This window comes from Podarcis vaucheri, assembly GCF_965113315.1.
Source record: "Podarcis vaucheri genome assembly, chromosome: 6".
Taxonomy (NCBI): domain Eukaryota; kingdom Metazoa; phylum Chordata; class Lepidosauria; order Squamata; family Lacertidae; genus Podarcis; species Podarcis vaucheri.
Genome location: NC_138764.1, coordinates 72,886,624 through 72,900,928, shown reverse-complemented (window position 1 = coordinate 72,900,928; position 14,305 = coordinate 72,886,624). Strand labels below are relative to the sequence as shown.

General features: G+C 38.5%; 1 protein-coding gene across 7 annotated transcripts in view; it reads right to left on the bottom strand.

Annotated features, from left to right (window-relative positions):
• SYCP1 (synaptonemal complex protein 1) overlaps window positions 1–14,305 on the bottom strand; it is a 45,993-nt gene that overhangs the window by 15,673 nt on the left and 16,015 nt on the right. For all 7 annotated transcript variants that reach the window (XM_082227413.1, XM_082227416.1, XM_082227414.1 and 4 more), the window contains exons 14-23: window positions 12,023–12,090; window positions 10,011–10,072; window positions 9,568–9,684; window positions 8,653–8,756; window positions 6,535–6,652; window positions 4,043–4,113; window positions 1,980–2,061; window positions 1,469–1,531; window positions 796–858; window positions 350–412 (exon numbers count right to left, since the gene is read on the bottom strand). In XM_082227413.1, coding sequence (XP_082083539.1) covers window positions 350–412; window positions 796–858; window positions 1,469–1,531; window positions 1,980–2,061; window positions 4,043–4,113; window positions 6,535–6,652; window positions 8,653–8,756; window positions 9,568–9,684; window positions 10,011–10,072; window positions 12,023–12,090 — 811 coding nt within the window. The remainder of the gene's footprint in view (window positions 1–349; window positions 413–795; window positions 859–1,468; window positions 1,532–1,979; window positions 2,062–4,042; window positions 4,114–6,534; window positions 6,653–8,652; window positions 8,757–9,567; window positions 9,685–10,010; window positions 10,073–12,022; window positions 12,091–14,305) is intronic.

Genomic DNA, 14,305 nt, shown 5'->3' with positions numbered 1-14,305 from the left:
CTGTATCTCCACTTTTCAGAGACAAGCATGTACTTGTAATTTAACTGCTCCATATCCCAGTTCTACTGGAAGATCATATCAGGGCAATTTACTTACATGTTGAATGATCTTGGTGCTCTAATCAAACAAGTATTGAAGACATTCCAGAAGAACAAAGCTAGAACTTGAGATGGACTATAATTATTATTATTAATTTATTTATTTATACCCCACCCATCTGGCTGGGATTCCCTAGCCACTTACTAGTTCATTCACAATAATGAACATCTTGTAGGTCTTAATTCTTCAAGTTTTATATTTCTTTTCTCTGCAACTATTATTCAAATGACATAGAAATCAAACATCTTACTTTTTCTTCCGTAATACTTAATTGCTTGCTCTCTGCTGCAACTTTCTTTCGCAAAGCCTTGTTCTGTTAACAAGTAAGGTTTTATATTTACGAATTTAAAGTTATATTGTGATTTTCTGCCACTAAAGCTATGATACATAATAAGCAAATTGAGCCAGTAAAAATATTCAGTTATTTTGTCTTTATTTTTTCCCAACAATGTGGAGCATTCAACAGTATGACCAGTGTGCGCGCACACACACACACACATATTGGTGTACTGAATTCTGAGAAAATTCATAAAGACTGTGGGTAGCCAACCACATATGACTGTAAAAGAACAGCAGTTCTGCTCTATGCTACCAGAAGTTGTTTGAGGATCCTCCCTGGTACCCTGGTATACAATAACATTTTTTAAATGATATAATTCTATATCTATATTTTTATAACTCTAAAACAGTACTTACATCTTGCTGCAATTCTTCAATATTCCTGGATTTTGTTTCAATTTGTTTCTTTAAACTGTTAATCTAAAAATTGATAAAAATATATTTCAAACAATAAGATACCAAATGAGTACTTAATGATCACTTTACTTTTGTTAAAACATCTGACAAACATGTACCCTACTGATGTTCTGTTTGTTTGTTTCTGCCTTGTTCTGATAACTTCAATAAAAATGATTTTTTAAGGAAAACGCAGGTAGATATTACAATATTAATTTTAGTTGGAATTATTTTGTTAGAACAAATCCTTTTGCATAGAATTTACTCGTGAGCTTGCTAAGCTTGCTGTTGTGAACAGTTATCTCTTTATAAATCCACTGAAGTAAACGCGGCATATATAGGCAGGATTGTAACCTAGAGTAGTTGTGCTAAGATTATTTTAATTTGTATTTAAGTATGTGCATAAAATAATTTGCTTACCTGTAACTACTTTCTGAGACATGTACATCTATAAGTTATCTTAATAATCATTAAACTATGAAATCATTAAAAATGAAATGATAAACCAGTAATGATTGCAACAAGCATTTCAGTTATGCATATGCTTCTTTTCTATGTAAATATTGTTTCTGAAAAACTGAAACATTGTAGAATAAAGCATTGAACAAACATGAAGTAAATTATATTTTCATACCTTGCTTTCAAATGTTTTAAGTTGCTTTTCCTTTTTAGAAATTTCATTTTCAATGTTTCGAACCTGAAATTATATTGTAAAATCTGACAATTTTTTAAAAATGATAATATTTTCATAATTTAAAATCCTGCCTTTTACTGTCTTTAAGCTTACCAAAAAACCTCACATCCAGCTTTCAATATAACACTTTATCTATACAGAAAGTAATCACAATTATTGAAAAAGGTATCAACAAGATTCCTGAATTGCATTAATTTATGATCAAGAACAATCACACGTAACACACACATATATGAACTGGGGGTTAACCTTGGGTTAGCCATCCCTGATGTAGATAGTAAGGGGCTTATCCTAACCCTCCTGCTCTTCCCAAGTAACATTAAAAGGAACATTTGTTTCTTACATTGTTTTAATTAATGTTCCAACATTGTAAACTTTATAATAAATAAATAATTTTTTAGCTCATCAGTTAACAATTAAAATATTTACATAAGAAGGACCAATATCATACATTGTCTTCACTTTCATCAAGTTTGCTTTTTGCCTCTTCATTTTTCTTTTTCATCTCTTCCTTTAGGCACTTTAATTCATTGCTACATGTCAAATTAACAGAAAGGGTTATTACAGTTAACAAATAGCTGACTAAATATATAGAACAGAAAAAGTGGCTTTATTTAAGTCCAATGTTATTGAGGTATGATCCTGTGAAAGTTTGAAGAACTTTCTGGCAATAAGAGCCATTTGACAATAGAACAGACAATAGAAGATGGTGGACTCTTCATTGTTGGTTTTAAAGCAGAGTCATGGACACTTTCATTGAGATTCCTGCATTGCAGGGGATTGGACTACATGACCCTCATCGTTCCTTCCAACTATACAATTCTATTATTCTACTTTCCTTCCTATATGGACATCCTTTTGCATGGCAAGTTCTTTCTACTGCCCCCATCCAACCGATTGGTTCTTTGAACTTAAACCCCCCCCCCCCAAAAAAAAGAAACAACTTTGAAGGGTATGTTTGGTGTTGGGAATTTTGGTCCTCCAGATATTGCTGATCTGCAACTCCCATCATCCCTGGCCATTGCCCATGCTTGCTGTGACTGATGGAAGTTTTAATTCATCAACATCTGCAGAGCCAAAGGTTCCCCAAATGCTCACCTTCAAAGGAGAAGCAAGCATTAGAAACCTCAAAATTCTTATCTGACTCAGATCAAAATCTGAGCCAGAAGACTTCCTGACTGACTCCTTCTTTGCAGATCTGATCCTGGAGAACATCATGGGGAGGTGGTGTAAAAGTCCACAGGGAATCCCTGAAAGGGTGGGTGGAATTTTGCCCAGTAAATTTAGACTGTGTACCTAACATACCTTTAAACCACAAACACATTTTCCCCCTCAAAGAATTATAGGTAGTGTAATTTACTACTTACAGAATTATAATACAGTACCCAGAAACCCTTAACAAATGCTGAGAATTCTTTGAAGGAAAGAATGTGCTTCAGATGTGTTTAAAGGTATAGTATATACACAGCCTCAGTTTTCGCTAAGCCAACTATTAAAAGCTTCTACCTAGCAAGGCAATTATGTGATCAGAATAGAGCCCAACCTAGTTAACACCTCGTCAACCTACTGAAATGTCTCTTTTCATTTTGCTACATGCTGCATTGAAGAACTGAGACAAGGGGGTCCCCCAGTGAGGTGGGCTTTTCCCTCTATCAGCAGGGTGTGGGTTTTTTTGTGGAACAGTCTTTGAAAGTAAGACAATGTTTTAGGGAGGTAGTCTTATTTTCAATGTCTCAGGCAATGAACCAATTGTTTTGATAATAATTTGATTCATTTTTGGTGAAGAAATCTAGTGTCCAATGATGGATACAAGGGTTCAACTGGACAAGGCCCATTATTTAATAAGATATCATTAATCTTTACACCTATTTCATTTCCACATTTTAAATGTGAGGGTAAATTAAATTGATTTGAAATTTTAAAAACTTTTAGTAACAGCCAAGAACTGATTCTGAATAATGCACTAATTTCAAACTGATCTATATCAGTTAAGTTTATCAAAAGAGACATTAGTATATAAGAATAAAGACAATGGGCTGAGTCCAGATTTAACCTGCACTTTAAAGCTCAGTTGGAGCAAATGGCAATCTGTGGAAAACCCAAATTGATGTTTGCTCTGATTGAGAGGATTTTTGCGAGGAAAGCTCCAGGGCAAAAACAACAACAACATTCAGACACAGAGGTTTTAGTCATGGACCTGTGCTTGGAAAGAGTGAGGAAAAGGCTATGTATGGATAAGCCCTTAGTTGCACTTAGTTCCTAAGAAAGTCAGTAGGCCTTAAGTCATGACTGACTGGATCCATCAATTTCAATAGGACTTGAACTATCTTACAAAGCAATCCTAACCGAGTCAAGTCAGATGTAAGGCCTGTTGAATTCAAAGGGGTTTACTCCCAGGTTAGTAAGATTAGGATTGCAGCAAGAACCTAATACTGTGAAATTATAATATAAACTGAAAATATTCTATAGAAAAACATTCTATAATATAGTGAAAAGATTCTCATTTTATCTTGCCTTAACTGGATGTTTGTTTCTTTTAGGTTTTGTATTTGCTTTTCAGCTTTTTCTCCAATCTTTTTATTGTCCTGAAAAAAAATAAAAGCAATCTGTTACTGAAAATAGGTGTGATATGCATGGAACTTTATATACTAATATAAAAATGGCCACAAATGGAACATTTACCTTGGATAGCCCACTGCCACAAATAAATTTCACAATATAATATGCAAACATAGTAAAAATGTGAATGCAATATATAATATGCAATAGAGAAAGCAACAAGGGTGTGAGCGCCATCTTCTGATATTCTGAAGAGAATGGGTTGCTACTGAGTGAGAGGCAGAAGTCACAATGTGTTTCCAATTCAGATTCTAGATGCCCAGGGGAATGCCATGGGGAGGAACAACTTTGGTAAGAACTTGGATGAGCTGTTCCTGTTTACACACTTGGATAACCTGGGTGGATAGATAATGATGTATGTTGCCACTGAAATGCCAGATTGGTTGCAAATATTGCATTTTGACTGTTGGGAAGTACATAATGAGCACAGTGGGATATGGTTGAGTAAGCATGCTGAGGTGGTGGGTATTGGCATCATGTTTCTGGAAGGGGAAGGTATTATATGGTAAAGTATAGGTATCATAAAAAATAGAGAGGGGGATTGGCTGCAGGCTGCTCCCTCTACCTTGCAGCCAAGTAACTGGTGATTTGGTGATTGGTGGAACTGTTATTCAATGCCAGGTATATAATAAGTCCACCCTCATCTATAATTTAATTATGGATGAGAGAGCTGAATTTGCTCGTATAAGCAAGACCTGGTTGGTAAGGTGGGTGGAGTAGATTTGACAAAGTTATTCCCACCCTGACACACACACCTCTAGGTATTCAGTACAGCACCAACCAAGGTTGAAGGACTAGGGGCCGAGAGTCTCTGTGGTCCATCTCTTCTGCTTAGAAATCCCTGTTTGCCTTGCAGTGCACCCTGTGGAATACTAGGTCAACAGGACTGGGGTTGCAGATGGTGTACCTACTGCCTCCCTGATTGAGCTCATTCAAAACACTACCCAACCCTTTGTCATGTATATGCAAAACTGCTAACAATACAAACAACATAACAGACTGTAACTATATAAATTCTTTTTCAAGTGCGATTCAACATATCATATCAAAATATATGGTTCTATAGACCAACTTATCATATAAACAAAACATATTATGAGAAATTAAAGTCCAGCAGACTGGTAAAAAAGTTGGTATCATCTGTCCCTGTTAATAGGACACTGAAACAGTCAAAGCCTTTGCTGTGGTCATTTTGCTAGGCACTTTGAGGACAAAATCTATCATCTTCATGCTGATCTTTATGCCAGTGATAATATAGGCTCTGGTGAGGAACCCAGTATGCTATTTTATTCAATTCTATATTATCATTTCCAGTTATTGAGGCCTGATGTGGACAATGTACTTTTGTCCTTCCATCCCATTTCTTACTGTTTCAGTCCTTACCCATCCTGGCTTGTTCGTGAAAATTTGGTGAGTGAGACAAGGTGGATTCAGTGGGTGGTTAAAGCATTCTTGTGTTGGGCAGTCCTCACCACCTTGAAGGAGGCAATGGTGTGTTCACTCCTGGAAAAAACCTTCCTGGACCCTGAGGTACTTGATAACTACTGCCCAGTTGCTCATACCCGGGGGGGGGAATGCTCAAGAGGATGGTGCTAGTTCAACTACAGACCTTTTTTGGAAGAAATTGATTATATGGACCATTGCAATCTGGGTTTAGGCCTGGTTTGGCAGAGAATTAGCCTTGGTCACCTGGACAAATGACAATCTCCAGAGGAGGGACAGACACAGTGCAACCATATTGCTTTTGCTGGATCTCTCAGCAACTTTTAGTATCATTGATCATGGTATCCTCCTGAAGAGTTTTTGTGAATTGGTGGTTAGGATTATTGTTCCACGTAGCTCCATTCCTTCTTGCATAGCCAGTCTCCGATGATAGCACAGGGACTATGTGACTATACCCTGACAACTCAGTAACAGAGTGCCAAAAGGCACTGTTGTATGCCTAATGTTATTTAACAACTATTTGAAGCCATTGGGTGTTGGTGTGTTGTGTCCCTTGCTGGGCACATATCACAGCAGGCCTAAGGGATGTGCTCTGGCTACCTGTTGACCATCCATCTCTGTTCTGGCTAGCTGTTAGCCATCCAAATCTTTCTTTTCTTGATACTTACCGGTACATATAAACAACTCTGAATCACATTAGTGAAATACCAACATCTCCTACATTGCCAGGTAAAACTGTCAACAAATGGAACTCAGTTAACTGCAATATTATTTAATGGTGTTGTTTTACTATAATTATTTTAATTATGGATGTCTGCATTTTAACATTTGTGGAATCATAAGCAGCTTATAAAATATAAAAATAAGTCAATTTTGGCATTAAACAATATAAAAATAAATCATAACCATATTTCATTATTACAATGAAAATAAGGGAAACCTGCCTTAAGATCTCCTTGAAGCTTTTTAAAATCAATAACTATATTATTCTTCTCTGTTGCAATGCATTCCTTGTCCAGTAAAAGTCTACTCAAATCCAGGCTTAGTTGCTCATTCTTTAATCTATTAGAATAATAAAGAAATATTAGAAATAATGATTTTATATGTACTTCGCAAGTGTGTGATTATAGACACAATCCATACATTGAGTGGTATCCAACAAAGTGCTTCTAATAGTTCAATGATTTCCACTTGTGCAATGGAACTTCTGCCTCTCCTCTCCCTCCCCTCTCCCCCCACTCCTGTGCTAGCAAAAGCGCTTCATCAGATACCACCTACAGTTAAATAGTTTCATAGAGAGAGGTTTGTACAATGCTACTACCGTATTTTTCGCCCCATAGGACGCACTTTTCCCCCTCCAAAAATGAAGGGGAAATCTGGGTGCGTCCTATGGGGCGAATGCAGGCTTTCACTGAAGCCTGGAGAGCGAGAGGCATCGGTGCGCACCGACCCCTCTCGCTCTCCAGGCTTCAGGAAGCTATCCGCAAGCCTTGCAAGCCTGGTGGGAGTACCCGCAGGCCCACAAGGCTTGCGGGCAGCAGCCTGCAGCCCCCGCAAGTGTCTGCAAGCCTTGCGCGCCCGGCAGGAGGTCCCACCAGGTGCGCGAGGCTTGGGGCGGCAGCCTGTCGCCTGAAGCACGGGGAGCCCTCCGGAGGGCTCCCCCTGCTTCGGGCGAGTGTCTGCAAGCCTTGCATGCTGGGCAGGAGGTCCCGCCGGGTGTGCGAGGCTTGGGGCGGCAGCCCGTCGCCCAAAGCACGGGGAGCCCTCTGGAGGGCTCCCCCTGCTTCGGGCGAGTGTCTGCGAGTGCCTTCGGAGGGCTCCCCTTGCTTTGGGCGAGTGTCTGCAAGCCTCGCACGCCCGGCAGGAGGTCCCGCCGGGTGCGCAAGGCTTGGGGCGGCAGCCTGTCGCCCCGAAGCACGGGGAGCCCTCCGGAGGGCTTCCTCTGCTTCGGGCAGGTGAGCGCAAGGCTTGGGGCGGCAGCCAGGGCTGGGGGGGGAAATAATTTTTTAAAATTCATTTCCCCCCCAAAAAATGAGGTGCGTCCTATGGGCCGGTGCACCTTATAGGACGAAAAATACGGTATTTGGTGAAATCAGTAGGCTGGATTGTGCCCCACTGTCTGTTTTTAGCTTGCATCAGATAGAATAATGTGGATGTTTTATTTTTATTTATACATTATTCGTATATAAATAAAAATAGTATTAATGTGAGCTGGAATGTATATAAGAAATTTAATGTGTAGTAAAGTCAATGTAGATTTTGCAACTGCAATATTGTCTGCTTGGGGACACAGCTCCTGGATCTACTACTGTCAATGGAGGCACACTTCAGTGACTTTCTACCACCTTTGCCTGGTGGCCCAGCTAAGTTCCTATCTGGATAGGATACCTGGCTTCAGTAATCTCGACTCAAGTGACCTATAGATTAAATTAGTGCAATGCACTATATGTGGGGCTGCATTTAAAGACAACTTGGAAATCACAGCTGATGCAGAATGCAGTAGCAAGAGAGTTAACAGGAACAATGCAGAATAAGCATATAATACCAGCTCTGGCACATCTTCACTGACTGCAACTTGAACATATTAGGACCCTGTGTTCATCACCTGAGTCCTTCTCCATGTACCACCTCTGAAAAAAGTTCAGAGGATGGTGACAAGACAAAGGGCCTTTTTGGATATGGTCCATGTCTATGGAATGCTTTACCCAACAAGGTCCACCTGGCACCAACATTAACATCCTTTCAGAGCTATGTTTAAATGTACCTCTTCTCCCAAAATTCTAAGGGGATATGATTATCATGCTTATTGCAGTTTCTGTACATATGCATGAGATGCTATTTTGATTTTACATGGTCAAATGTGATGGTTTTTTAAAAACTGTGAAAGTTGCCAAGAGAACCTTTTTATTATGTGACAAACTGAAATAATAAACAGTAATAATAAAAATAAAACAATTTTTGTTAGGGTATTACATGTCATAGTTCACTAAAAACAAAACATGATATGAAATAGCCTTTCATAAGCAACGTTTTGCTAGTTTTTATGTATAATAAGAACATACTTTTCTTTTTCGAGCTCTGCTGTCACTGTTGTAAGCTGCGCTAAGCAATTTTGTTTATTTTCAAATGCTCTAGATAACTCCATTTCCAAGTCATGCATTTTTTTCTGCAGATAAAAAAAGGATGAAAGAATTTGCACTTTACACCTACTGTGTCCAACAACTTCAATGAAACAGGTTGTGTTATATTAGTTGAAGTTTTCCCACAGCAGACAGAGCAGTTTAGGAAAGTGTGAAAACTGAAGGATACCTGCTTAAAATGTGGATGGAATGAAATCCTTGACTAGCACCAGTTCATGCACCCCACATCTCCATTCATTTCTCCCTCTATACATGGTCGAGATACTGGTAGTTTGGAGCTCAAGTAACTTGACAGTGAGTTAGATTGAGCACACAGATTTTCCACTCTCTGGGTTGCCCTGGCCACTACAATGTGTGCACATGCTAAGAACAGGAAACAGGGCTCTGCAAAGCCCCATGGTGCTTTGTATGAGTTTTATGTTCAGAGCATGATCCAGCAAAACAGTGCAATCCAAATCCCAAACATACCAGGAGGAAAGAGGGTCTGGAACTTTCTTGGTTCAGCCAAGCTATGTCAGCATAAGTCCCTTACCCTGGCTGAGCCAGAGATACACCAGCATAAGCTCTTCACCACAGCTCAGTTGTGGTGTAGTTCCACAAAAAGGGGCATTCCAGGATATGGCAGGGCATGAAGACACTTAACACCTATTCCAAACCCCTTTCAAAGTGGTCACATGATCTAGCAACTTCAGTCATAACTGAGGTTATACAACTCCCCATCAATTGATCATTATCCTACACTTTCTCATGCATTTCCCATCACTTTCCTTTTGTCTGATTTTTTGTTAAGTGGGTTTGCTGCACCAAACAACAACAAAGAAAATTAAACAAGCTAACCTGAATAATAGAGTCATCAGCAGTTCTAGATTCCTTTTCCTTTGTTAATTGATTTTTTTCTGACTGTGCATACTCCAACTGGTTCTTCAAATCTCTTTGAACTTTGATTGAACTTTCCTAAATAATACAGATATTTTAAAACCATATAGTAATAATATATTTTAAATACCAATTATGTTTAACACAAAGAAGACAATGATGATTGTGAACTTGGATAATAGCCTGAGATTATAAAATTGTAGGCAATATATACTTGGATCACAATCAATGGAGAGTTGAACATAGGACAAGTATGCTTTACTATGTGTATGAATGGTTCTTGTGTATTTTGGTAATTAAAATAAATTGGTAGAGGTTTGAAGAATTAATCCACAGTATAATGAAGGAAATGAAACTTTTAATAAGACTAACTGGTGAAGTGGTGTAAATAAGAGGTCCCTTACCAAGGCTATTTCCATTTCTTCAAGTTGTTTTTCTTTATCATTTTTCAGTTTGACCATTGTTTCTGCAACAAATATAAATGCAAATAATACAAAATAATGCATTCTTTGTTGAGAAGTCGCATATATTATTTGCTTTTAAGTTCAACTCAGCAAGTTACTGAAGTTATCTCAAATGTGTTGTGGGATCAGTTTGTTAATAGAACAGATGCTGTGGAAAGAGTACTGTCAACTATACTCTTGATCATGTGCCTTCTTGACTTGTGCCTGATATTTTTTTACTGTGTGTACATATCTGTATCTATTTTATTATACTGTTTTAATGTTGTATTTTTGTAAACTGTTCACACATTTTAAGTATTAAGTAGTTTAGAAATGCTTTTATATAAATAAAATAGTAAGTATTGAGCGATAGCCAATGATAGGTGGAGCAGACCCTTTAAGAGCACCCTTTGTATTTTTAAAATGTTTTAAATGTACACCCAAAAATAAAAGTACAAGCACCAATGAGTCAGGATCTGCAGGGGCAAAAATGGCTCCAAATCAAGTTTACAGACTGACATTATACAGTTGGATTTTTTAAAACAAACACAACACCTGATATTTACTTTGATCCATATTGTTAAGTTGTGGGTGAACATATCAGATGACACAGCAATTCTTCAGACAGCTCTTGTTTATTCACAGGCCAGAACAGAACTGAGCTGAAGAGTTCAGCCAACCTTCTTATATACAGTGGTACCTCAGGTTAAGTACTTACTTTGTTCCGGAGGTCCGTACTTAACCTGAAACTGTTCTTAACCTGAAGCACCACTTTAGCTAATGGGGCCTCCTGCTGCTGCCATGCCGCCGGAGCACGATTTCTGTTCTCATCCTGAAGCAAAGTTCTTAACCTGAAGCACTATTTCTGGGTTAGCGGAATCTGTAACCTGAAGCGTATGTAACCTGAGGTACCACTGTAGAGCTCAACTACAACGCAACAGTAACAACTTTCTGTAACTATCCAATCACTGAGAGTCACTTTCAATTCCTTATTTGCATATGTGGACCTGAGTGAAAACTATCTACAGTATCCCCCTGCTGGCCCAGGGTGAGAACTTCAGTACATAACATATATCTGCTAACATGAATCTAAATCTACCTGCAAAATAAAGATGATATCAATCTGCACAAAGAGGGTATAGACACCAATTTTTAGGGACTCATTCCCCACTCCATCAATTTTGTTTGTGCCTCAGACTATCCAAGCATGAAGTTCAGCTGTATTAGGCCCCTCTGAGGGCCAGTTTTCATCAGGACCACAATGTGCTGAGATGTTGTTACAGCTCATGGGTTCTAGCCCCACATTGGGTGAAAGATTCCTGCATTGCAGGGGGTTGGACTAAAAGACACTTGTGGTCCCTTCCAACTCTACAAGTCTGTGATTCTGTGCCCTATCTCTCTCCTGCTTCCAGTCCTAGCAGATAAAATTGTCTAACAAAGACTTCCCTCCTAGAGCTAATAGGAAGTGTGTGAGTGGATTTTTCAATGAGGCATGGTGGGGGAGGAAAGAATTAAACCTCCCCTCCCTGCATGCTGAAATCAAGGCAAAAATCAGTTCCCCAGAACCATCTATTTACTGTACTCCCCTCCGACCCCAACCAATGTGGTTACCAATGCTGCATTTAGCATCATGTTTGGCCCCAACACAGAGCCACTGATACTCAAAAATGAAATATAGAATTACTCGATTTCCCTGGAAAGAAATCACTGTGTATTGAAAAGAGAGAATATTAAAACTTCCTACCTAAGAGAAAGAGAAGGAGTAGCAGAAAAAAAATTGAGAACCATCATTGTTGATTCTAAACAACTGGCTCCTTCTTTCTTGCCTAACAAAGGAAACAATAACTGCTACACTACTGAATTACCATACTGAACACAGGACTTAGATGAATATACATATAATAGAACTATCACTGCTAATAATAATAATTAGTTTAAAAAAACAACACAGTACCTCTCTTTCCTCAACATACCTAATTCAGCTGATTTCTTTTGGAGTTCCAAAACCAATAAATCTGAATCATCCCTGAGTTCCTTCTGTCTATTAAATTCATTGAAAACATTCGGCGTATGATTTAATAAGAAATAAAAAAATGATTAAATCAGCAAATCATATAGCGATGAACTTGGGAGAGAAACGTATTTGTATAACTGTTAAGAGACATATATTTACTGCTTGAAATGCCTATTAATGGTAGAATTTCTTTAATGCTAGAAGAACTACCGTAAGTAAGCATGAGTCAGTGGCCTACAATGACTTATGCAACCTTTCACCTAATTGTACCTGTATATATAGAGTGGTCAATGTTAGTGTTTGGTGTGGGTTGGTTGGATGGTAGAAAGCTGGTTGCGTTTGGTGTGTGTAAAAGCTGTCGGTCGTGGTTGGAGAAGAAGACTTTTTAAGAATAAAAGCAGCAATACTCTGCAAGAATACTCTTTCTCAAAGACTCTTTTGTGCCAACTAAGGTACGAGGACTAGGCAAAGGAGTAAAAAGGAGGTCAGAACCTTTTCTTTTTCAAACACTGACAGAAATGTCTATAGAAACATGGCTGTAAAGATGCATCAAACCTGAGTGGCAGGTTGAGTAACAGACCTAACTTTTCTTTCCCATCCTCAGCTGACTTTGCCCCATCTTTCGTTTCTCTTGGTCAACAAACAAACAGAAAAGTAAGGATCTTTTAAATAATTTTATAAAAACAAAATATATCATTGGAATTCCTTAAATAGTATTACTATGTGTGAAGTTTTTGGTTTGGGGACTTGGGACTTTGACACAAGAAATGGCTCCAGAAAAGGTGAGGACCCTGGGCAGTTCCCAGTAACCCTGCTGACTGAGCTTTACAACAAAGAGCTGAGATTTTGTCAAGACTTGTGTAGGCAAACAAAGCTTATTCTGCAGTTGGCCTTGACCTCTTGAAGAGCTGGGTGTGCTGATTTAAAGGACCCTTGTCAGATTCTACAGGCACTTACTTTTACACTTGTACACAGAGAAAATAACATCTTGAAGCAAATTAAACTGGATAAATGGAGTTGCAAAGGTTAACTGGTTCCAGTCACTGTATCACTTCCTTGATCAAATTAGCAGATCCCCCACTCTTACCACATTTAGTTTTAAAAAAATTGGAAGTTAGTCATGGATCTCCCAGCACACTGTGCTTTGGCCATAAAGCAGAGTTTCCCAAACTTGGGTGTCCAGATGTTTTTGGACGTCAATAACCATCATCCCTGATCACTGGTCCTGCTAGCTAGGGATGATGGAAGCTGTAGTTAAACAACAGCTGCAGACGCAAGATTGGGAAACCATGTTCTAAAGTAATACGTTAAATCCAGTCAAATATCATATTTTTCCATTTCCATATCCTCAACTATAATACATACTACATGTATACAAGTTATATACAAATGGATGTTCCATGCACACTTCCTCCCCCTGATCCCATTCTGGGTTTGTTTTTAAACAGATGATATGGTGGGAGCTGATCAGGATGAGTACAACAATGCATGGAGAGAGGGGGTTAACCTTTTGCTTCATGAAATTGTCCTAAGAACAATCCCCTGCAAAAAAATTCAAAAACAGCAATCTTTTCAGTTTTGTAAAGTCATGAGTAACAATGAGTGGATATCAACTGCAAATATATTAGGCCAACTTGGCAGTTAATCTTTTTTAACTTTGTTTACTAAACAGAAGTAAAATAAATATGCTAAATTAGATCACTCTATATGAGTCTAGGGCAGTGGTTCCCAATTAGCTAAGTACTGTGGACTTAAGCCCCTACTTTTGAAAATTTTGATATTTCTATGGTAGCTTTATGTGAATGTTTCTATGGACCCCCTGAGGTCCACAGACCACCATTTGGGACCCACTGGTCTAGGGCATTAGCAAATTTTCCAGTGCATATTACCCCAAGAAAACTACCCTAATTTTTTTGGAAAATCCGCCTCATTAGTCACACCAAAGCTATTATTCACCCTTATGAGGGAAACTGCTAGGTTTCCCCTCCCATGTTCCATGATCCGGATTGTGATCCCCACCTCCCATGCATGCTTGCTATTTAAAGAAGAAACACAAACTATGGGGATACTGTTTCTACGTAACATGTACTTTAACCCTTAGAGAACAAATAATCATATCTGAAAGCTATTTGGGAATGGGGTGTATTTATTTTGTCCTGACTATATACCTGAACAAATGCTCCTTTTCAAAGAGGGTTTCATATGTAAAGACTTGGGCAAAGCTTGTAATTACCGGTAAGTG